This window comes from Euphorbia lathyris, chromosome 5 (assembly GCF_963576675.1).
Source record: "Euphorbia lathyris chromosome 5, ddEupLath1.1, whole genome shotgun sequence".
NCBI classification, from domain to species: domain Eukaryota; kingdom Viridiplantae; phylum Streptophyta; class Magnoliopsida; order Malpighiales; family Euphorbiaceae; genus Euphorbia; species Euphorbia lathyris.
Window position 1 is genome coordinate 92,658,165 of NC_088914.1, and position 25,241 is coordinate 92,683,405.

General features: G+C 37.1%; 2 protein-coding genes across 8 annotated transcripts; one reads left to right on the forward strand and one right to left on the reverse strand.

Annotated features, from left to right (window-relative positions):
• Positions 1 to 1,770: 1,770 nt before the first annotated feature.
• LOC136228629 (disease resistance protein RPV1-like) lies at positions 1,771 to 10,894 on the reverse strand. 6 transcript variants are annotated; one of them, XR_010688784.1, is made up of 7 exons: positions 10,375 to 10,894; positions 8,367 to 9,462; positions 7,951 to 8,223; positions 5,905 to 7,856; positions 5,017 to 5,083; positions 3,335 to 4,394; positions 1,771 to 2,246 (listed from the first exon to the last, which is right to left on the reverse strand). XR_010688784.1 is itself a non-coding variant. In XM_066017073.1 (6 exons), the coding sequence occupies exons 1-5, from the start codon at positions 10,818 to 10,820 to the stop codon at positions 5,038 to 5,040; spliced, it is 3,813 nt and encodes a 1,270-aa protein (XP_065873145.1). In that variant the 5' UTR covers positions 10,821 to 10,894; the 3' UTR covers positions 1,775 to 2,312; positions 5,017 to 5,037. The 6 variants fall into 6 exon arrangements, 4 of the variants coding, with proteins under 4 accessions (XP_065873145.1, XP_065873143.1, XP_065873144.1 ...); XR_010688783.1 differs by having other exon boundaries at positions 1,771 to 2,312; XM_066017073.1 differs by lacking the exon at positions 3,335 to 4,394 and having other exon boundaries at positions 1,775 to 2,312.
• Positions 10,895 to 13,653: 2,759 nt separating this feature from the next.
• LOC136228632 (disease resistance protein RUN1-like) lies at positions 13,654 to 25,241 on the forward strand. 2 transcript variants are annotated; one of them, XR_010688786.1, is made up of 6 exons: positions 14,177 to 14,303; positions 15,315 to 15,556; positions 15,644 to 15,916; positions 15,989 to 17,321; positions 17,410 to 18,011; positions 18,366 to 25,241. XR_010688786.1 is itself a non-coding variant. In XM_066017080.1 (3 exons), exons 1-3 carry the CDS (start codon positions 13,834 to 13,836, stop codon positions 15,319 to 15,321), a joined length of 1,212 nt encoding a protein of 403 aa, XP_065873152.1. In that variant the 5' UTR covers positions 13,654 to 13,833; the 3' UTR covers positions 15,322 to 15,455. The 2 variants fall into 2 exon arrangements, 1 of the variants encoding a protein (XP_065873152.1); XM_066017080.1 differs by lacking the exons at positions 15,644 to 15,916; positions 15,989 to 17,321; positions 17,410 to 18,011; positions 18,366 to 25,241 and adding an exon at positions 14,461 to 15,195 and having other exon boundaries at positions 13,654 to 14,303; positions 15,315 to 15,455.

A 25,241-nucleotide genomic window follows, 5' to 3' on the forward strand; every position in this document is an offset into this window, starting at 1 on the left:
TTTCCTATAAATACATATATATCAAACACTAAATATAAAGTAAACGTTATGAACATCACGTAGAGATACTCACAGTGGGAAGCTCAAACACTTGATCAAAATTTGGGACTTTGAGGTAGATAAATCCAATGATTAGAACGTTAATAAAATACACAAATAGTATTCAATAGTTGGTATAAAAATACTTACTTGCACTACATGAGCAAATCCAATCAGTTGGTATTTAGCTGGAAAAGTCTTTCTTTTTATCGGTAATTACTTCCTTTCGTTTAGCAATACCTCTTGTCATTGTCTTGTACGTTTCAGTCCAAGTCACCTCGCCCCACGAGAATGCATCAAATAGCATGGGATAATCAGCAAGAACTATCCAATCCACATTCACCAACTGTGATCTCTCTATTGTAAGTAGACAACGATGCACAAAATACAATATCGTCATACTTAAATGCAATAATCTCGCTCGTTAGCAATAAATGCATAAAGGCACTTGAGAAAGAGAAGTTATTGATTTCCATAAGGTGTCCAAAACATCTGCTTTGGAATGTCGTTCTTTGATCTTCCGACAATCTTCCAAGTATCTCAATCATGGCATCAAAATCTCCTCATGCGGGTATTATTCCTTTCGAACCCAAGCTCTAAGGGTTCTTAAATTTCGTACCACTTGTTTTGCAGATTTTATTTTCACCGGTGGCACCTATAATTGCATTAAGAGCGTTCAAGTTAAATTTCACACAATTTTAATCAATTTCAATCATAAAATCACCATCGCAAATAGAAATATGCGATCCAATTAAGCAAATGCGATAATCGCATTTGATGGAAATGCGATCCAGAGAACCAAATGCGAAACGCATTTTCTCCTTTTGGATCGCATTTCAGTAAAATGCGAGAGGGTTTTAGCTCAAATACGATCACATTCAATATAGGCAACTGTATTTGCGGTAGGGTTTTAGCTTAAATATGATTGCATTTTACAAAATGCAGTTCAAATTCATCATATGCGATCGCATTTTACGATATGCAATGAGGATTCATAAAATGCGACCGCATTTGTTGAAATGTGATGCCTATTCAAAATTTGCGATGGTCGTTCGCTGTAGTTCTCAGGCCATTTTGGCCGTATCTGCCTTCTTCTTTCCCGTTCTAGCCATTTCGCCGGTGTTGGAAATACGATCGCAAATTCGTATTTACCGATCGCAAAAAGACGTTACCGTTCGAGGGAGGAAGTGAGTGGGTAAGGATGGGTAGTTACAGGGGTGTTATGGAAATTGTAGAAGGTGAAAAGTCTAATTAGATAGGTGGTGTACTGGGATGTGTGTGATGAGATTTCGGAATGTAGGGAAAGAAAAATCAAATCACCATTATCATCCCAAAAGGTCATTGATTCGGTAAAGCCTGGGATTTAGGATTTAGGGTTTCATTATTGTTGCATATTGTTGTAAATTTTGATAATTTTACGATTTTAATGTTAGAATTATTATTACATTCTTGTTGTTATGCTTTTTTTTTTTTTGTTATATATCACTTCGCATATTTCGCAATATGCGAAGATAATACGGCTTAATATTGTTTTCGCATACTTCGCATATTGCGAAATATGCGAATTAAATTCATGTTCTGAAGCAATAATGTCTTCGCATACTTCGCATATTGCAAAATATGCGAAGTAAATTACATATTTTGAAGCAATTTTATCTTCACATACTTCGCATATTTTGAAGTGTTATATATATATATATATATGAAGGGTATTTTGGGAAAGTCACAAAAAATAGTCTTGATAGATAATGGGTTGCGTAAATAGTCTAAATATGTAAATGGGTCTCCCATTTGACCCAATTTTGTAATTTTCCTATAATTTATTAACCCCTAAACCTACTTAAAGTGATGCGCACTTCAACTTATCCAAAATCTTATCTTAGTGTGTCACATATCACTTTAAACAAGTTTATGAAATAAATATAACGTTTCAAAGTATAGTAGACTCCGAGTGCATTTTATAGGCACTTTGATCCGGAGAATAGTAACCTTGAACCAAACCATCAACTTGAAAACCAAGCTTGTTGTACAGACTCATGGCAGCAGTATTCAAGGGATCAACATGCAGTAATATCTGGCAGCAGTATTCAAGGGATCAACATGCAGTAATATCCGCTGCACCTTTGTCTCATTTCTTGTTCTGAACTTCTGAATCGCTGCTCTCATTAGTGTCTCTCCATGTCCTTGCTTTCTGTATTTCTCCTTCACTATATTTGGCCAAATAATATGATTAGTCTCCTGACCTTTGGTCTCTGAACTTGTTTAAAGTGATCCTATATTGCACGAAAGCTTCAATTCAATAACATTTTTGTGATTTGTGTCCGTTTCGAAAACGGAAACATTGGGAAACCATTACTACACGTTTCTAAATGTGTTTCTATAAATATTGAAAATTGGAAACGTGTTTCAAGCCTCATTAACGACAGATGAGGTTTTTCTTTCTATGTTCTTGCCACGCTACAAACACCAGCGCTCTGACCATCCAATAAGGTTTGAAATTACATATCTTTTGTTAATACAAAAATACTAATCATCATTAATGGGATTTGAAATTGCGCTTACTGCTAAACGCTAGGTTTAAAATTGCACTATTTTGTATGTGCAGGCTAAACTAAATCCGCTCTAACTCAATAACCATAACATTGAAATTATACCCTATCCCTACTTTTAATGGGTTAAAATGCAATATAGTCACTAAACTTTCATGGTTATCTTGAAAAGGTACTCAACTTCAATTTGTCTCAATATAAAATCATTCATTTTGAATTTTGAATTTTGTATCAATAAAGTCACTTTGGCGACTTCAAGAGCAAAAAGACACCGGAAATATGATGTGACTTCTACGTCAGTACTAGTCAACTTTCACCGCTGACCGAAACGACACATGACTACCACCTCGCTGACCGAAACGACATGTGGCTTCCACTTAGCTGACATGTGTCGTTTCGGTCAGCTAGGTGATAGCCACGTGTCATGTAGGTGGCAACCATGTGCCGTTTCGGACAGCATGATGGGATAAATTGCACTCATGGCCACTTAACTTTGTCCATTTTTATAATATGACCACTGAACTTCAAAATGTAACATAAAAAGCACTAAACTTTACACTAAATTACCCATGACTACTAAGTCGAATGACTGTTTTGAGACGACTAAGTCGAATGACTGTTCAACGACTAAATTACCCATGACTACTAAGTCGAATGACTGTTCAATGACCAAATTTAACCCTATTTTTAATATTTACAAATTTGTCTCACGTTTCCTTTTCCTATATTTTTTAGAAATAACTTACCCCAATATTTTTCATATTGGCCGCCTGAATTTTTGCTGTGCTACATAGAACTCTAAAGGGTTACTCATCTCACTTTAAACAAATTCGGATGGCTAACGAGATATCTCCAAAGTTAAGGGAATCGAACGGATGCTAGATATAAACAGAAGGAAAGTTGAGGATATCAACCTGCAAGCTTAGTGATATAAGCATGGTTATCAAAACCGGACCGGTCAAAGAACCGGAAGAGCTAAAGGGTGAAGGGTTTAAGGTTTAACCAGGGTTAAACCGGGGTTGAACCGGGGTTCAAATAATCCTAAAAAATTATAATTTTCATTTTATTTACACCTTCCAACATAATAAAAATGTTAATTTGAATTTTATATTCTAATATATAACTTAATTATCATGACCAATTATAACTTGCATTCAGAATGTAACAAAAGCTTAACATAACTTGATTAATTTATATTCTGATATATATAAGTTATATAACCAAATTATGAAATTAAATAATATAACTTGATTTTATTACATATATTATTAATATTTTTTCTTATTACATATTCATCAAGCATGATTTAATTTATTGGTTTGTTCGATGTGAACAAACAAAAATCAATTATCAACAGAATCAAATGAAAGTATGAATACCAAACCATTAACAAATATTCCTTCTTCAAAAAAAATATTCCAGTACTACATCAATACTAATTTGAAAGTTATTTTTTTAAAATGAAATTCAAGTTATTTTTTTCTTAATTGGATTAGTAATTTTAATTGAAAGTTAAATTTTTATTTTTAAAAAAAAAAATTACAGTTCAAATATTGAACCGTTTGGACCGTAAAAACCGTGACCGGGTTTCCGGGTCGCTGGTTCAACCGGCCGGGTCACCGGTTTTTTTAGATGTAATAAAATAGTCACTTCCGGACCGGAATACCTACCGGGTCCGGTTCAACCCGGTTGAACCGGCCGGGTTTGATAACCTTGGATATAAGCAAACAAAGAAGGATATCAACCTGCAACCTCCAACTTGACTCTGCTGCTTCCCTCCCCAACCCCTTCGCTCATTGGCGACAACTGAACTTTCAAACAAGGGAGAATTAATATGCAGCTTTTAGATTGGATAAAAATGACTTGCTTTTAGATTTTCTATGGAGCCTTCAACTTTGCTTGAGAATCAATTACTTCAAAGCTTTAACTTTAAAGAGGGATAAATAATTTATTAGTCCTTTTTTTTTTACCTAAAACACTGTTTAATCCCTATTTTGAAAAATACATTATGAAGTCCTATCCTTTGTAACATTTTGATCCTTCTGTCTATTTTTTTCAGATTTTTAAGAGTTATATTAATAACAGAGTAACAGGGCCATATTGTATCGCACCAGTCTTGAAAGCCAATCAGAAAATAACAGAATAACATGGCCATATTGTATCGCACCTGTCTGGAAAGTCAAGATATATTTGGTTAAAAATCTAAAAAAATAGACAAAAGGACCAAAGGGTGTACTGGGGGCAAGCCTTCCCCTGCCAATTTATTTGGCAAGAGGCCGCTCCTAAGACTCGAACCCGTGACCTCTTGGTCACACGACAACAACGTTTACCGTTGCGCTAAGGCTCCCTTAAAGAGTTATACTATTTCCAACGTTGTAGGATAGGCATCTTATAAGTCCATAAATAGGTAACAAAACAGCCTCCAAACCTTGTATATGTTATCATAATGTTAACAGTTCCATCTAAACACCCTCTGCGTCCTTCGCTCTGACCACCTGTTACACATCAAGGTGAAATGAAACCAAGTCAAATGAGGTAGATCATCTTGCCTTCTGGTCTATATCATTATATGGAAAATACAAAGAGGGAGTGAGAGGATAAGGATCAAATGTAACCCTAACGTTTAGGGTGAAGTGCAGATTTAATCCTAACGTTTTTTCAAGTAAGATCAATTTTAACTTGCTTCAATTTATCGATAAACTTGTTAAATAGTAGACAAACCAAGTTTTTCAAATTTTCTGTAACTTAGAGCTAAAACTCATCTTGCTTGGAAACATTATTTGCACCGTTTTACACAATATAGCTAAATTTGTACTTCTTCAAAAACGAAATGTATTCAGGATTTATATATATATATATATTATGGCCTAATATATCTCTTGCCATGTATTTGTCTCGAAACTTCAAATGTCCCTAAACTTTCAAAAATTCCAAATGATCCACTATTCTTGTCCAATTACATTCAATAACACCCTATTTCTTAATAGAATTTGTTAGATACACAAAATAGTAGACACGTTCAGTCACGTGTCAAAGTGCTCACTATATGTCAAAAAGAAAATGCCAAATAGACAAATAATTAGGAACTTTTGAAAGGACAGTTGAAGTTTTGGAGTTATTGAATGCAATTGAACAAGAATACGAGGTCATTGAATAAAATTGGACAACAAATTGGGTTTGGACAAGTTAAGCAAGCTCAGCGGAAGTTGAAGTTTTGGGTCAAGTGCAACAGATGTATGAAGCCTCTATATATATATAAATTTCATCAAGCATAATGAAGACTTGAAGATTGATTTGCATAATAAGGAGAGCTTACTCTAAAAACTCCTGGTTGTTGGGAGGAGCAACAATCTGTTCTGATGTTACTTCTTCAATGCGTTCCATGGTTAAAACTCGAGGGCGAGACTGCGAGAACCTTCTTTGATGTCTGGATGAGGCATAAGGAACCATTGCCAAATCATCAGACTCAGAAAGCAGGTGAATACCACAGTTTTTGACATTGATTCCAAAACCAAGATCTGTTGAAAACTCCACTTCATCCCCTTCCTCCATCTCATCCTTAAATCTCCAACTCATATCTAAGTCCTCACTTTCGTCTTTCAGATCATTAAATATCCAGTAGCACAACCAATTCATATCCTGCTCAACCTCACTTGACAAGAAGGTAACATATGGATCATAGATCCAGTCATACATTTTACTATTGTTAGAGATGGTGATATGAGGAGCAAAGTAGCAAGAATCTGAGGATTTTCGCCACGCATAAGTAGCACATGTAACAATTCCTATAATCTTAAAACCCGAATCAAGTCGAGGCACGATAAAAGATACGGTGTCGCCTTCGTTTCGATGGCTAAACCATGTTGGAATCTCATTTCCTGGTATGAAGATGTTGTATCTACCTCTCTCAGAAAGTGTTTGAAGGGGACATATCGTATTGGTTTTGGTCAGATTGTCAATCTTCCGCACGTGAAAGTTTGTAACAAGATCTTTCATGGATGAGCTATTCCTCCTCAGAAGCTTTTCAACAACTTCAACAACTAATGGTTCCAAGTTAAAATATCCTTCAACTTCTTTTAAACTCAAGCAACTTTTGAGCTCCAACTCTGCGTCCCCGCGAAAGTTTGTTAGATCAATACTTTCGAGTAATGGACAATTGTTGGCATGCAAAGAATCTATGCTTGACTGAAGCTGCGGTATCGATAGAAGCCATCCGCAATCATCTAGATATAGAGTACTGAGTTTGGTAAGGCTACATATGCTGTTTGGTAAGCTTGTGAAGTCATTTCCACTTAACTTGAGCTTTTCTAGTTGGACCAAACCTTGAAGATCTTGGGGAATCACACCATCGAAAATTTTGCAAAAACTGATGTCCAACTCTGTGAGTGAAAAGGGAAGCAAATTGATGACATGTGGATTTTTTCTGGGCGAAAATACACGCTTACATTCTCTCAAAGATAAAGTTGTGAGCTGATTCAAATTTTGAATATTCTCTGTCAGGGTGCTTATTGCAGTACCATCAAGATTAAGTGCAACCAAGGATTTCATATTCCCCAAACTGTCAGGCAACTCCTCGAGTTTTGAGCAACCGGACATGTTTAGCTCCCTAAGCAATCTCAGGCCGAGAATTTCCTTTGGAAAGCTCTTAAGATTCTTGCAGTCCTGCAAATACCAAAAACGAAGGGAAGTGAAACATCCAGCTGACTCCGGCAAATCCTCAAGGTTTGAGCACCCAGACATTATTAGCTTTTCAAGTGATTTCAGATCACCAATGCTTCCCGGAAGATGCTTAAGGCTCTTGCAATCATGCAAATCCAATAAATGAAGGCAGGTTAAAAGTCCAGTAGATTCAGGCAATTCCTCAAGTTTAGAGCAGCCAGACATGTAAAGCTCCTTGAGTGATTTTAGATTGCCAATGCTTCCTGGAATACACTTCAGGTTCTCACAGTTTTTCAAATTCAACAAAACAAGGCGTCTCAGACATCCTATGGACTCAGGCACATCTTCCAATTTCAAGCAGCCTGACATATTAAGCTTCTCTAGCATTATCAGACCACCAATGCTTCCTGGAAGGTACTTAAGTTTCTTGCAGTCTTGAAAACTCAAGAAAACAAGATGATTGAGAAGTCCAATGGTGTCATGAACCATTTCTAAACTAATGCAATCTTTGAAAGTCAATTTTTCAAGATTGGTGCAGCCTTCAAAATCAGGGGTCTCAACAAGCTCAAGTGAGTGGTTAAGGTTGAGAAATTTCAGCTTCTTTAAAGACTGCAACCAAAAAAAAAAAAAAAAGAAACTATATATCTCGTATCAAAAAATTTATTGAGATATTTCATGGAAATATAAAGAGATTTCAATCTACCTTTCCTTCCTCTGAAAATTGTTTCAATTTGCTATATCGCATATCAAGAGCGACCAGATATTTCAGACCAAAATCTAATGGTATGGATACCAAAGGACATTCTCGCCAACACAACCATCTCAACTTGCTAGATACGTATTCGTAGTCCCCTTTAAGGGTAACATGGTTGAGTTGGAGCAGTCTCAGCATTTTCATCTTTTTGAATGCTTTGGTACCCCATGAAGGTTTGAATCCGGGCATGTTCAGAACAAGCCCTTGAACTTCTGTTGTACCCTGAGACAGGGAGATGCAGGAATTAGAATAGAGCAGCATATGTGCTGGTGCTTGATGCAGAACAACAGTAATATAATATAGATATTCATGAAAGACGAAAAGACAAATTGTAATGAGAATAGTTAAGCTCCTTCTACTCTTACCATTTTATCTGATAAAACGTCAATTACGTCCTCATGATTCCATAATCTACTACGCTCCCCTGGATCTATAGCATTTTCTTGGCGAACAGTTTCTCTCCCCATGTCACGAAGCAAGTCGTGCATAAACAACTTGTTATTAGTGCCAATTTTGACAAGACACCTTTTAAGAAGAGTGTTGATGCCGTTAATTGGGGAAAAATCACAACCATCAAGTATGCTCATTACATAATTCATGTCAAATCCAATGAAGAAGCATGCAGTGTCCAGAAATATATACTTTTCAGTCTCACCGAGCGAATCGTAGCTTATCTTTAGCTTGCTGTGAATATCATCATTGGCGATCACTTTCAATTTTTCCAACCTACTATTCCACACATCAACACTTTGACCACACAAAGAAGAACCCAAAACTTCAAGAGCTAGAGGAATTCCCCCAGAATAATGTACCATTTTTTCTGCGCAATCAATGTAATCTTTGGCGGGATGAGTTTTGCCAAATGCATGAAGACTTAGGAGCTTAAGAGAATCATTGCCTACTAATTCACTAACCTCATACTGCCAATAAGACTCGGATGATTCCAAGAAATCTTTCATTCTAGTAGTTATAATCACCCTACTCCCGGGAAATAGCCAATCGCATTCCCCAAGGATCTTATCTATTTGATCAAGTTTGTCAACATCATCCAGTACTAGAAGAACTCTTTTTTTACTTAAAGTTTGAATTATCAAATTCAATCCTCTATCAACATTATCTATCTTTTCATGCTTTGTTTTTAAGATCTCAGTCAAAAGTTGCCTTTGCAAGTAGGCTATACCTCTGGTCTGAGACACTTCTCTAACATTATCAAGAAAGCAGCTGCTGTCAAATTTGTGGAAGAGAGAATTGAACACCTCCTTTGCTATAGTTGACTTACCGATACCTCCCATACCATATATCCCAACTATTCGTGTATCTTGTAACTCGGTAGCCATCAACGATTTCACTTGTTGTGCTCGAGAATGTAAACCAACTGGGTGGATTGCAACACTGAGCATTACTTGATCAATTCTTTTTGAAATCTCTCCAACAATATGATCAATATTATCTGCCTCATGCCTGCAAGTAACAAATTGGAGTGAACACTAAGGCACATCATAGGGAAATTTATGTCGTCATAGTTGAATCATCGTGGAAATCCAAAACAAGGAGAAGAATAGTTCGCACAAATGGTGAAAAATATAAGCATCAATTAGCATATATGGTTCATTTACTCCAGCTCTAATCTTTCCATATTTTTTACTAGTCAGTTTGTCAACACTCGAAATTGTCCTATGACAATTTTAAGAAGACATGTCATGACACTCATATTTGCAACTTCAGATGTGAAAGTTGTGTTAGGAATTGGATTGATGTTGTCAATGACAAGATTAATATGCATGCAATTATAAGAACAAGATATTTAAGTGGTTCCGCTATTTTTCCTACATTCACAGGCGAGAAGGAGCAGATAATTCATTGGTAATCCTAAGTTAGTACAACAGTAAGGGAATCTCATTTTATAAGACTTGATTACACCAAAAGTTTACACATGCAAATTCCAAGAGCACAAGCTCCAAAACTCTTAAGCCAAATAAATAAACAAACAAACATTGTTTATATATTCATACAAGTATAATTATTTTCCAAATAGGATTCACTTAAGAGCAAGTTTTCAATTCCTATAATTCTAATTATGAAAACCAAACTAAACAAGTTCCAGGTATACATTAACAATCCCTACCTTGTATAGAATTCTATTCAAGATAAAACTTATTGAAATTTCTGGAGTTTCATAGACTTATTCATGTGCCCTAACTTGTATTTCCCTTAACAAGTTGCAAAGGGGGGAAATGACACTTTTTTACAGCAAAAACAATAATTTCATAACCTACTATTGGCAATTTCAATATTTATAGTGAATTATGCAGATAAAAACTTTCTTAAAGTGAGAGGAAAGCTAAAATGAGAATATCGGGGTTGAAAACTTACCCATCTAAGTGTTTTTGTAGATCAAGACCTTTCAGATAAGAAACTTGTTGCAGAGCATTCTTCCACTGGTCAATGACTTCTTTCTTGAAACTCTTTTCATGCTCCAAAAACGCTTCTTCATAGCTTCCTTTAACATCTTCAACGTGAGATGGATCTATATCATAAAAAATTGGCCAAACATTACCTGGTTTCTTAAGCTTGAGGATCTGAACAAGCTCTTCCAAACACCAAGAGGAGGATGCATAGTCTTTTGATAAAAGCACAAGCGCTAATTTAGAACTCTGGATTGCTCTGAGGTATGCTTCCCCAATTTCCATCGTTTTCTCATCGGCAAAAGTGTTGAATCCACTCCGACATAGAGCTGCATACAGGTGGCCGGTGAAGCCTTTCCGTACAACCTTCCCGCTGAAACTCAGGAACACATCGAAACTCCACCGTGAAGCCATGGAATGATTGAGCTGATTGCTTAATTTTCAAATGCATGGAATAGATTGCGTGTTCATTACTTCACTTGGCTTATCATCAACTTTGAAAATGCATGGAGAGAATTCGACTTCATATTCTTGAATGGGGACCACACTAGACCTGTCCCTGTCCATGGCAGGGCCTATCCGGCGTTTATGTAAATGGGCTCATCCCAAACGCAGTTAAGCCCATTATTAATTTAAGTGGATTTGAATAATCTAAATCTAATCCATATCAACTCAACTAAAAATATATAATTTATAATTTTAAGGTCCCGATTGTTTGAGAGGAAATATTGTGTTCTGAAAATTTTTATGCAGGGAAAATATTATATAGGAAAATAAAATATTTTTCTGTGTTTAGTAACAACACTGGAAAATATTTTCCAACCACTAAAAATGTGAAAAAAAAACATAAAAATTTGTTTAAAACACAAAAAAGTGGAAAAATGCGAAAATCACGAAAAGTAAAAAAATATTAAAAACATGAAAAAAAAGTGGAAAAACACGAAAATGTGAAAAAAATTAATGTTAAAAACACGACAAACGTTTTTTCACATTTTTTGCATTTTTTATACGTTTTCTTATTACAACTTCATTTATGTACGTTTTTTTTTAATTACATTTGCATCAGAAATTTTCACATGCAACTTAATGAGCAAGTGAATTTGCCTCATTCGCCGTTAGATATAGGCTTATTAAATCTAAGCCTCGGGATGCTCACCTTAAGATTCTAATAAGCCTTGATCTAACGGGGAATGAGCAAATTCTACATGCTCATTAAGGTGCATGTGATCAAGACTGACATTTGCATATATGCCCTACACATTATTGTTTTCTCTTAATTAATTAGGGATAAGGTACCAAAATAGGCCTACAGTTTTTGAAAAAGTATCAATTTAGGCTCCACGTATAAAATAGCACCAATGTAGGCTTAACATTTAAAAAAGAGTACAAATTTAAGCGTCGATAACGGAACGTGACACGTCATTCATATTAGTCTGTTAAGTTCTGATTTCTCTCTCCACGTACAATTGATAAAACTTAACAAAGTAATATTAGTGACGGGTCACGTTTTGTTATCGAGACTTAATTTGGTACATTTTCTAAACATTAAGCCCATATTAGGAGTTCTTATATTAAGCATCGGATCTTCCATGTCACTCGGAGGACCCTCAATTCACATTTGGGCACGTGTATTGTGACCTCACGTAATAATTAAAATAGTAGGGCCTCTTATAAATATACGTAGGTCCATATTATACGTGTCAAAATATGTATAGAATGTCATCTATTTGACATGGAGAACCATGTGCTTCTAATAATGTGCCCTATATTGGTATTATTTTATATGTGGAACCTAATTTGCTATTTTTCCCAAAACCATATTATTTGGGTATTTGCTATTTATAGCCCCAGATGACTTATCGCTGGCCTCCATTTTGACTTTTTTTGCTTCTTTCATAATTTTGATCAAAAACTGAAAATTCTCAATCCAAAATCAAAAACCCGAACAACAATAATTGAAATTATGAAAATAATTGATGCGTGACAACCCGAAAATGGATGATTACGAGTCGAAAACATTAAAATTTATGTTTTTTTTATTAAATAACTAATAAAAATAATACATTTTTTATGATGATTTTGCATTTTTCATCACAAAAAATTAAACGATTTAGTATTTTTTGTCATTAAAACTTTTACGATTTTGCACCGGCCAAAATTTGGCCTACCACATCCGCCTCCACCATGGCACGGGCAGATACGGCATCCTTCTAAGCCAAATTTTGATCGATAAAAAAAATTTAGTTTTAAAAAAAAATTATAAAAAGAATAAAATTGTTCAAATGAAACGGATGATAAGTAATTTGGGGTGGTGATAAATCCAACCGGGCAGCCCACTATTATTTAAAGGGTAAATAATTTATTAGTCCCTTACTTTTTACCTAACACATTGTTTAGTCCTCCTATTTTAAAAAACACATTATAAAATCTCTAACTTTTACCAATATTAACCCTTTGGTCCTTTTGTCTAGTTTTTTTAGACTTGTAATCGTTATATTTTAGCATAAACAAATATATATATAATAATAGAATAACATAGTCAATTTGTATTGTATTGTAGTTGTCCTAAAAGCTAAGATATGTTCGGTTAAAAATCTAAAAAAATAGATAAAAGGACCACAATGTTAATATTGGTAAAAGATAGGGATCTTATAATGTGTTTTTCAAAATAAAGAGACTAAACAATGTGTTAGGTAAAAACTAGGGGACTAATAAATTATTTACCCTTATTTAAATAGAAATGACATTTTAGAGCTAACCGGACAATAAAAATGTGCTCAAGGATATGTCTAGTTTTTTAATGGAATTATGGCTTTTCTACTCATCCACATTTCCAAAACTTGTTCAAATATTGCAACTGTCCCATTTAACTTTCAATTGTAACAACTTACCCTTTAAACTTGTCCAATTGTAAAACATAACCCCAAATTGAGAATATTTTTATCCCGTACTTGAAGCAAACGTAAAAACGTTTCCCCGGATTCGTATCACGCCAAAGATCTGATTATCACACTCCACGAGCGTTGCATTTTTTGTATTTCGCGTGTTTCTTCAATTGCAGTCTATGTCAGCAATTTGGGGTTATGTTTTACAATTGTACAAGTTTGGGGAGTTATGTTTTACAATTAGACAAGTTCGAGGAATAAATTGTTACAATTGAAAGTTCGGAGGAGAGTTGTAATATTTGAACAAGTTCAGGGTTATTTATGTATTAGACCAAATTAAAAATACAAACAAGAAGTGAAAATCCACCAAGAAGTGAAGAATCTCCAACATCGGGATGAATATGGATTTTCATCTGCCTTTCCACTTGGCCAAGTTCTATACCAAACTTTGATGGATTCAGTTTTGATCATGAAATTGACCTGAGAAGAGGAATCCGTGCATCGGAAAACCCCTAAACTAATCAATTCTGGTCCATCACTCCATGGCTTCAACCGCCGCTTCACGGTGGTCTTACGATGTGTTCCTGAGTTTCGGAGGTAAGGACATAAGAAAAGGCTTCACCGGCCACCTCTTTGCTGCTCTATGTCGGAGTGGATTCAACATATTTGTCGACGAGGAAAAGCTGGAAGACGGCGAGGAAATTGGAGAGGTAGCGTTGACAGGAATTAAGGACTCGAGATTAGCGATAGTCCTTTTGTCGGAGGAATATGCATTCTCCACTTGCTGTATGAAAGAGCTTGTCCAAATCCTGAAATGTAAGAAGGAAGATGATGTTTGGCCGATCTTTTATGATGTTGATCCATGGCATATTAAAGATATCAAAGGAAGCTATGAATTGGCATTCATTGAGCATCAAAAACATTTCAAGGAGGACATCATCAAGGAGTGGAAAGATGCTCTGCAACAAATTACTGGCTTCAAAGGCCTTGATCTATCTAAACATCTAGATGGGTAAGTTTTCACAATTAAGGTTATTTTACATAATTGCTTTATTCCATTCATATCGATACTTCCATATCTGTGGCTTAAGAGAAGTTTCAAACTACATTAGTACATAAAAGGTTTTAATTAAGAAAAGGAATTATTAAATTTTCTTTTCACTTTGCAGCGTTGAAGCAAATAATATTGATCATATTGTTGAAGAGATAACAACAAGGCTAAGCCCAAAAATGCTTCATGTTGCAATACATCCGGTTAGGTTAGCATCTCTAGCTAAAAATGTAATTTCGTTAATGGCTAATGAGTTAAAAGAGACACGCATAGTTGGGATATATGGGATGGGAGGTATTGGTAAGTCAACTATTGCAAAGGAGGTTTTCAATTCAATCCACCATATGTATAAACAGTGCTGTTTCCTTGAAAATGTTAGAGAAGTCTCAAGTTCTAAAGGTATAGCTCACTTGCAAAGGAAACTTTTGAGTGAGGTATTTGGAAAAAGACATGAAAATATTGATTGTCCTGAAAGAGGCTTGAATTTGATTATAGAAAAACTATCTAAAAGCAAGCTTCTCCTTGTACTAGATGATGTTGATAATCTGGATCATGTGAGTAAAGTTCTTGGAAATTGTGATTGGCTATTTCCAGGAAGTAGAGTGATCATAACTACTAGATTCAAGGACTTTTTAAATCCATCTGAGTTATATTTCCAGTATAAGGTTGATAAAATGGATGTCGATGATTCTCTTCGTCTCCTTAGTTTACATGCCTTTGGACAAAATCACCCATTTAAAGATTATGCTGCATGTGCAAGAAAGATCGTACATTACTGTGGGGGGATTCCTTTAGCTACTGAAGTTTTGGGTTCTTCTTTGAGTGGCCAAAGTGTCGCTGTGTGGAATAGCAGGTTCGAGAAACTCGAAGTGATTGCCAACAATGACATTCACAACAAGCTCAAAATAAGTTATGATGCTCTTGATGAAACTGGACAACTTATATTTCTTGATATTGCTTGTTTCTTCGTAGGGTATGATAAGGAGTATGTTACAAAAATACTAGATGGATGTTCTTTCTTCCCAATTCAAGGCATTAGTACCCTCATCCGAAGATGTCTAGTAAAGGTTGGGTCTAATAATAAGTTGGTGATGCATGACTTGCTTCGACACGTGGGAAGAGAAATCATTCGCCAACAGAATGCCATAGATGTTGGGGAGCGTACTAGATTATGGCATCATGAAGATGTAATTGATGTTTTGACTGATAAAATGGTAATATTGCAACTTCATTTATGTACGTTTTTTAATTACATTTGCATATATGCCCATTACATATTATTGTTTTCTCTTAATTAATAGGGTACAAATGAAGTTGAAGGCCTTGTTCTGAACAAGCAAGGATTAAAACACACGTGGAGTACCAAGACTTTCAAGAAGATGAAAATGCTAAGGCTTCTTCAACTCAACTATGTTAGCTTGACAGGAAGTTATGAGCATATATCTAGCAAGTTAAGATGGTTGTGTTGGCGACAATTTCCCTTGGAGTTTATACCATCCGATCTTGTACTAGAAAATCTGATTGTTCTTGATATAAGATGTAGCAGCCTAGAAAACTTTATGGAGTCCGGAAAGGTATATTTAGTTTCCTCACTCTAACTTTCATAGTTAGAGTAATTAATTATCCTAATATTTTGTTTCTTGCAGTCTATAAAGAAGCTGAAAATCCTTAACCTTAGCCATTCTCACAAGCTTACTGAGATCCTTGACTTCGAAGGCTGTCAAAATCTTGAGAAGCTGATACTGAAAGATCGCATTAGACTGGAAAAGCTTGGTTACACAATTGGACTTCTTTCCAATCTCCTTTTCTTGAGTATTCAAGATTGCAAGAGCCTTAAGAATCTTCCTCGAAGCATTGGTAGTCTAAGAGCGCTCGAAAAGCTTAATATGTCTGGATGTTCTATGCTTGAAGTGGTGCCTGACACTATTGGAAATCTAACCAACCTTACTTTCCTGACTTTGGAAAATTGTGAGAAACTGCAGAATCTTCCAGGAACCATTGGTGACCTCAAATCACTTCAGGAGCTAACCTTACTAGGCTGTTCTAAGCTAGAGGTACTACCCGAATCCTTCGGGTTTCTTTCTAGCCTCATTTCCTTGAATTTGCAAAACTGTGAAAACCTTAGGAGTCTTCCAGAAAACATTGGCCATCTCCATTCACTTGAGAAGCTTGACATGTCAGGCTGCGTGAAACTCGAAAATTTGCCGGAGTCTACTGGGCATTTTGATTCCCTTCTATTTTGGAATTTGCAGGAGTCTAAAGAATTTTCCTAAAAACATTTTGGGTCTAAGGTCACTTAAAAAGCTTAGATTGTCAGGCTGCTCAAAACTCGAAGAATTGCCCGAGGAACTAGGAAACTTAAAGTCCTTGGTTGATCTTAATCTTGATGAAACAAGAATAGGTTCCTTGCCTGAAAGCATCAGGTATATGAAAAAGCTTAAAATTTTGAGTCTGCGCAATTGTCTTCTTATCTTTTCACCTGAAAATAATTCACACACCATGAGCATTCTTCCATATTCTTTAAAAAAGTTAGATGTCAGGAATTGTAACCTAGTGGATGAGGTAATTCCTGACGATCTTCAAGGAATGTGTTGTTTACAAGAGTTGAAAGCATGTGGAAACAAATTTAAAAACTTACCAATGAGCATATGTAGCCTTCCAAATCTTGTTAATCTTTTCTTAAATGAATGTAAAGAGCTCCTATCTGTACCACAGCTTCAGTCAAGTATACAGAAGTTTGAAGCTAACCATTGTTTGTCATTGGAAAGTATTGATGTAACCAACTTCCCAGAAACTCAAACTTTGAATGTCGAAGGGTGTGTGAATTTAAAAGAATTGAAAGGCTATTTCAACTTGGAACCACTAGAAGTTGAAGTTGCTGAAACACTTGTGGGAAGCTCAATCGCAAACTCAGTTAGAAACTTCTCCGTACGCAGGATTGTCTGCCAAACATTTTGTGATAAGATGTGTTCATTGCAGGTAGTGTGATGCCTTCCCTTACTGATCTGTCTCTTCCTTCCCTTTTTTCCCTCTCTTTCTTGCCTAATGTTTTAGACTATTTGAGCAGGCTCTTTCCGAAAGGGGTATATATAGCATCTTCTTACCGGGAAATGAGGTTCCAACATGGTTCAGCCGTCGAAACGAAGGAAGTATTGTGTCGTTGGAAGTACCTGAGATTATTGCAGGTTCAGCAATCATTGGAGTTGTTACATATGCTACCTACGCTTGGAAAACCTCTAGCTCTTGCTTCTGTGTACCTCTCGCTGCAATCACTAACAAAACCAAAAGGTTTATGTGGATACATCAACCAAATGTCACCTTCTTTTCGAGTGACGTTAAGAAAGATATCAGTTGGATGGCCTACTGGATGTTCAATTATCACACCAGTGATGATAAATTAGATACAGGGTGGCTATTTAAGAAACAAACAAATGAAGGGGATGAAATAGAATTTTCAATTAACATGGGTTTTGGAACTAGTGTTAAAAACTGTGGCATCCACTTGCTTTGCCATGGCAGCTTGCTCTCAGATGAACTTGCAGTCATTTCTTCTGCAGCATCCAGGCATCACAAAAGGTTCGCATCTTCTTTTCTTCCGTTTTTGACGATGGAGAGCGATGGAAAAATAACATTCAAAGTTGGTATTCCACCTCCGAATCCAGAAGTTGAGTAAGAATTCTTATTCATTTGATTCTTGAGTTTTCTTGTTTTGTTTGTGAATGTGTAATTTAGAACCTGTTGTTTGCCAATTCCGACTCGTAGGAATTTTCGGGACTAGTATAGGATCTATATTTTAGAAATCAAAACAATTAAGAATTCTATGCTGTTCAAATTGGGCAAATAATGGTACATTTGACACTATTAAGAGTGTTTACAATTTTGATTTTAAAACATAAATGCTGAATTTTTTTGAAGTATTTGACTGAAACAGATCCTGAATTGCCCTTTTGGCCTTGTAGTTTTTGACATAGACAAGAGAAAGGAAATGATTGACTCCATTCTCTTTCTTTTGCTGCATATCAGGTGGTCAGCCCAGAGGACTCTAGAAGTAAGGGAAAATAGTTCTATGATAGATCAAGGACGACAATTAACTTCAGGATTGCCAAACTGAAGGATTTCATCAACTGGTTTCCAGGATTGTTTCATGATGAAGTACCTCAACTTAGGGCTATCAAAAGGCTTAATGTGTTCGGGTCATAAACGGGTCAACACAACTAATAGGTATAATAATATCCTGTCCATGTCCTGTCTACCACTGATCATCTCTAGCTCTTCTGATTTCCCCTACTGCTATGCTCTCTTGGTGTTTGAGCTTGTATTGCTCCACTGAATTGATGGTTTTCTTTGATTGAAGTTTTCTTTTGACAAGCAGATTTCAGTTATTCTATTAATTCCATTAGGAACATATTAGGAAAAAAAATGAACTTTTATAAAAAGAACTTTGAAGCTAATCATTGTTTATCATTGGAAAGTTTTGATCCAACTAACTTCCCAGAAAATCAAACTTTGAAGCTGAAAGGTGTGTGAAATTTAAAAGAATTGAAAGGCAATTTCTACTTGGAATCACTAGAAGTTGGAGTTGCTGAAAAACTTGTGAGAAGCTCAATCGCAGACTCAGTTAGAAACTTCTCTGTGTGCAGGATTGTCAGTCAAACATTATGTGATAAGATATGTTCATTGCAGGTAGTGTGATTCCTTCCCTTACTGATCTGTCTCTTACTTCCTTTTTTCCCTCTCTTTCTTGCCTAATGTTTTAGACTCTTTGAGGGTCACTTGGTGGCCTTTACAGCCGGTCCCAAGCCCGGACAAAGGAGGAGGGTTGCGGTAGGTTTGTGGCGGCCAGCGTAAAACTTAGCCACATCTTATGACATGAACCATAATATAAATATCGTTGGGGCGTTCCCTACTCAGCGACGCGCTGCACTTCCTAGACCCGGGTGTAGTGATAAATGTGCAAGGGTTGCTAGGTCGTCGCCCCGAAGCGGCGCGCCACCCCAGGACCTGGGGGTGGTGTCAAATATGCAAGGGTTGCGGGTAAATAAGCTAGTCCACGGTAATGGTAGGGGTAGGGGTAAGGGTAGTAGGTTACGCTTTGGGATATGGAACATAGGTTCTTTGACATGAAGATTAGCTGAAATTGTAGATGTTATGAAGAGGAGGAGAATAAATATAATGTGCCTACAAGAAACCAAGTGGGTTAGAGCCAAGGCTAGAGAGATAGCTCATTGGGGTTATAAGCTCTGGTACTCAGGAAAGGATAAGGGTAAAAATGGAGTAGGTATTCTTATTGATAGAGAGTATATTGATGATGTAGTAGCGGTGTCTAGGAAGAGCGATAGAATTATGAGTGTTAAGCTAGTGATAGGGGATGAGGTTGTGAATGTCATTAGTGCATATGCGCCACAAATAGGATTAGATGTGTCTATAAGACAAGCTTTTTGGGAGGACTCAGAGGAAGTGGTGCAACAGGTTCCTAGGGATGAAAAAATGGTACTGGGGTGATCTCAATGGACACGTGGGTTCTAGGCGAGATGGGTTTGAGAGTGTTTGTGGAGGGTATGGTTTTGGAGATAAGAATGAAGCAGGAAATGATATTTTGGAATTCGCATCAGCCTATGACTTGAGTATCATGAACACATGGTTTATGAAGAGAACATCCCACTTAGTGACTTATCGGAGTGGCGGTAATGCGAGCCAAATTGACTTCTTCTTAGTAAGGAGTGCTTGGAGAAAGAGTTATATTGATTGTAAGGTGATCCCTGGAGAGAGTACGACAACCCAACATAGAGTAGTGGTGCTTGATTTTCGAAGTAGGAAATGTATAAGAAAACAAACACCACAAGTAGAGACTAAGATTAAGTGGTGGAAATTGCAAAGGGGGAATCAACAAAAATTTGTGGATGAGATGACAAAAAAAGATATTTGGACTTGCAATATGGATTTAGATATAGATTCGATATGGACTAAGATGGAGCATAGTATAAGGGAAGTAGCGAAGGAAGTTCTAGGGGAATCTAAAGGTATCATGCCACCGGGTAAGGACACATCTTGGTGGACAGAAGAAGTACGACAAGCAGTAAAGAGTAAGAGAGAATCCTATAAAATATTGGGGAAATGTAGGAGTGATGAGAACTACGAAAAATACAAAGAGGCTAAAAGGGAAGTAAAGAAGGTCATACGAGATGCTAGAGCAAAGGTGAATCGGGATCTGTATACAAGATTGGATACGAAAGAAGGGGAAAGAGACATATATAGAATTGCTCGAATGAGAGATAAGAAGACGCGAGATCTCTGAAAAGTTAAATGTGTGAAGGATGTGGACCAGAAAGTCCTAGTTGGAGATAAGGATATCAAGGAACGATGGAGGTTCTATTTTGATGACTTATTTAATGGAGATCGCCAACAAGATGTTGGAGATATAAGTATCCATCACGATATGAAAACTCCATTGAAGCTTTGAATGGAGCTTTAATTTTTCTGCAAAAAGCACCCAAAAAATATCAATTGAGCAGCACTCCTGTTAGTGAATTCTGGATCCGTCCGTCACTGCAGTTCACAGAACCTGGTCTTCCTTATTCTGGTTTAATGAAAAGGACTTCACTGACTGCCAATCATTTGCAATAATTTAGGATCAGGAAGATTCAAACTGAATTTCCCCAAACATCAGCCACTTTGGCTGTCCTTGGAAAGTCAGAATCCTCAATAGAAGAAATAATGGACAAATTTAGTCCTATGATTATTGGGGAGAGCGGATTTAGCCTCCACGTACAAAAAAAATTCAATTTTAACGTTTACCACAATTTCAAACCTCGTTAATGGAATATGAGTTTTTATCATTAGAAGATGTGCAATTTCATGCCTTATTGGTGGCCAGAACGGTGGAAGTTGTAGAGTGGCCAAAACATGGAATGCCACATGTAAGCAAAACCTATATTCTATTACTGATGCTTGAAATTGCAATATTTTATACGTGAAGGCTAAATCCACTCTCCCCTAATAACAATAAGGCAAATTTGTACCTTATCTCTCAATCGAAATACTAGGACAATTTGTAAGGCTAATCCTGGAAAACCATAGATCATACCAGAAAAAAAAAGACTTAGTACTACTCCCGGGTGTAGTGATAAATGTGCAAGGGTTGCTAGGTCGTTGCCCCGAAGCGGCATGCCACCCCAGGACCCGGGGGTGGTGTCAAATATGCAAGGGTTGCGGGTAAATAAGCTAGTCCACGGTAATGGTAGGGGTAGGGGTAAGGGTAGTAGGTTACGCTTTCGGACATGGAACATAGGTTCTTTGACAGGAAGATTAGCTGAAATTGTAGATGTTATGAAGAGGAGGAGAATAAATATAATGTGCCTACAAGAAACCAAGTGGGTTAGAGCCAAGGCTAGAGAGATAGCTCATTGGGGTTATAAGCTCTGGTACTCAGGAAAGGATAAGGGTAAAAATGGAGTAGGTATTCTTATTGATAGAGAGTATATTGATGATGTAGTAGCGGTGTCTAGGAAGAGCGATAGAATTATGAGTGTTAAGCTAGTGATAGGGGATGAGGTTGTGAATGTCATTAGTGCATATGCGCCACAAATAGGATTAGATGTGTCTATAAGACAAGCTTTTTGGGAGGACTCAGAGGAAGTGGTGCAACAGGTTCCTAGGGATGAAAAAATGGTACTGGGGTGATCTCAATGGACACGTGGGTTCTAGGCGAGATGGGTTTGAGAGTGTTTGTGGAGGGTATGGTTTTGGAGATAAGAATGAAGCAGGAAATGATATTTTGGAATTCGCATCAGCCTATGACTTGAGTATCATGAACACATGGTTTATGAAGAGAACATCCCACTTAGTGACTTATCGGAGTGGCGGTAATGCGAGCCAAATTGACTTCTTCTTAGTAAGGAATGCTTGGAGAAAGAGTTATATTGATTGTAAGGTGATCCCTGGTGAGAGTACGACAACCCAACATAGAGTAGTGGTGCTTGATTTTCGAAGTAGGAAATGTATAAGAAAACAAACACCACAAGTAGAGACTAAGATTAAGTGGTGGAAATTGCAAGGGGAGAATCAACAAAAATTTGTAGATGAGATGACAAAAAAAGATATTTGGACTTGCAATATGGATTTAAATATAGATTCGATATGGACTAAGATGGAGCATAGTATAAGGGAAGTAGCGAAGGAAGTTCTAGGGGAATCTAAAGGTATCATGCCACCGGGTAAGGACACATCTTGGTGGACAGAAGAAGTACGACAAGCAGTAAAGAGTAAGAGAGAATCCTATAAAATATTGGGGAAATGTAGGAGTGATGAGAACTACGAAAAATACAAAGAGGCTAAAAGGGAAGTAAAGAAGGTCATACGAGATGCTAGAGCAAAGGTGAATCGGGATCTGTATACAAGATTGGATACGAAAGAAGGGGAAAGAGACATATATAGAATTGCTCGAATGAGAGATAAGAAGACGCGAGATCTCTGAAAAGTTAAATGTGTGAAGGATGTGGACCAGAAAGTCCTAGTTGGAGATAAGGATATCAAGGAACGATGGAGGTCCTATTTTGATGACTTATTTAATGGAGATCGCCAACAAGATGTTGGAGATATAAGTATCCATCACGATATGATAAATCATGAATGCCTGCGGAGAATTCAAAAAGGTGAAGTCAAAATGACATTAAGTAAGATGAAGTTGAAGAAAACAGTAGGACCTGATGGCATCCCTATTGAGATTTGGAGATGTTTGGGAGAAAGAGGAATCGAATGGTTGACGATGTTCTTCAACAAAATTTAGAGAAACAATAAGATGCCATCAGAATGGAGGAAAAGTATCTTAATCCCTTTGTATAAGAACAAAGGCGATGTCCAAGATTGTACCAACTATCGGGGAATCAAATTAATGAGTCACACTATGAAACTTTGGGAGCGAGTGATCGAACAAAGACTAAGGAGGACGGTGAAGATCTCGGAAAACCAGTTTGGTTTTATGCCGGGAAGATCAACTATGGAAGCCATCCATCTAATGAGGCAATTAATGGAACACTATCGAAATACGAAGAAAGACTTGCATATGGTTTTCATTGACTTAGAGAAAGCATATGATAAGGTACCAAGGGAAGTACTTTGGTGGGCCTTGATAAGGAAAGACATTTCATGAAAATATATTGACATCATAAAGGACATGTATGAGGGAGTATGCACGAGCGTACGTACTAGTGTTGGGAAGACTGAAGAGTTTCCTATTATGATTGGAGTGCATCAAGGTTCCGCACTAAGCCCATTTCTTTTTGCCATCGTTATGGATGAACTAACAAGTTCACTTCAAGATGGTATACCATGGTGCATGCTGTTTGCAGATGATATTGTGTTGGTTGATGAGACGAAAGAAGGAGTGGAGAGGAAGTTGGAACTATGGAGACAAACTCTAGAATCTAGAGGTCTTAGGTTGAGCCGAAGTAAGACAGAATATTTGGAGTGTAAGTTTAGCGGCCATAGGAGTAGGGAGGCAGGGACAATCACCCTAGATGGGAGAGTTGTTCAGGCTTCAGATTGCTTCCGGTATTTAGGATCTATTATCCAAACGGATGGAGAAGTAGATGGAGATGTTGCTCGTAGGATTAAAGCTGGTTGGTCGAAGTGGAAGAGTGCTACGGGTTTCCTTTGTGACCCCGGCATGCCTAATAGATTGAAGGGAAAATTCTACCGGACGGCAATTAGACCAGCATTGTTATATGGTACGGAGTGTTGGACAGTGAAACACGGCCACATCCATAAGATGTCGGTGGCGGAGATGCGTATGTTAAGATGGATGTGTGGTCATACGAGAAAGGATCGGGTGCGTAATGAAATAATTAGGACAAAAGTAGGGGTCACATCTATTGAGAATAAAATGAGAGAAAACTGACTAAGGTGGTTTGGCCATGTGAGACGTAGAGCGCTTGATGTGCTGGTTAGGAGAACCGAAGAGTGGCAAAGGGATGTAGTGGTGAGGGGTAGGGGAAGATCTAAGCAAACTTGGAGGAGGGTGATCGAGAGTGATATGAGTTTAATGGGAATTGAGGAAAATATGGTAGTGGATAGGACGGAGTGGAGGATGCGAATTTGTGTCGCTGACACGACTTGATTTCACGGTTTTATATGATGGTTCATGTTAGCCGACCCCGAATCATTTCGGGACTAAGGCTCTGTTGTTATTGTTGTTGAGCAGGATCGTTCCAGAAGGGGTATAAGTAGCATCTTCTAACCAGGAAATGAGGTTCCAACATGGTTCAGCCATCGAAATGAAGGGAGTATTGTGCCGATGGAAGTGCCTGGGTTTGATGCAGGTTCACCACTCATTGGAGTTACATTTTCTAAATAGGCTTGGAAAACTTCTAGCTCTGGCTTCTGTGTACCTCTTGTTGAAATCACTAACAAAACCAAAAGGTTTAAGTGGATACATACACCATATGTCACCTTCTTTCCGAGTGACGTTAAGCAAGCCCTTGCCATGTAGCCCATCGGTTGTTTGCCAATCGAACTTTCCTGCTCTGCCTGAATTAAGGATGTGCTCGAGTCCAAAAGGACTAAATCAGTGGATGCAACCCTGCTCTGCTAAAGGTTCTTACTTATTCCATTTCCTTGACTTGCATTTTACTTTGAAAGTATCTTGATCATAAGAAAGGTGATTTTTTGTTGTTAGGATCGATATCGAAGTTTGGATATATATAAGAAATCAATGGTATAACTTTCTGTTTTAACTGATACATTTTTGTATCACATATTTTGAGCAACAAAGCTGCCCCATATTGATGGGGAGGTTAAACATTCGTTGCAAATATTAACATGTATTATGGATGAGCATATCTACAAGCTCAGTTTTTCCATTTTGTCTCTCTTCTTTCATCAGAGCGGTTAACTTTTTGTAAA

Excerpts from the sequence above, each read along its gene's own strand:
- LOC136228629 (XM_066017073.1), bottom strand. The coding sequence starts at position 10,820 with ATGGCTTCACGGTGGAGTTTCGATGTGTTCCTGAGTTTCAGCGGGAAG. Across the intron at positions 9,463-10,374 it reads CTACAAAAACACTTAGATGG|GCATGAGGCAGATAATATTG; the intron begins GTAAGTTTTCAA and ends TGTTACTTGCAG. Across the intron at positions 8,224-8,366 it reads ACGTTTTATCAGATAAAATG|GGTACAACAGAAGTTCAAGG; the intron begins GTAAGAGTAGAA and ends TCCCTGTCTCAG.
- LOC136228632 (XM_066017080.1), top strand. The coding sequence starts at position 13,834 with ATGGCTTCAACCGCCGCTTCACGGTGGTCTTACGATGTGTTCCTGAGT. Across the intron at positions 14,304-14,460 it reads CTATCTAAACATCTAGATGG|CGTTGAAGCAAATAATATTG; the intron begins GTAAGTTTTCAC and ends TTCACTTTGCAG.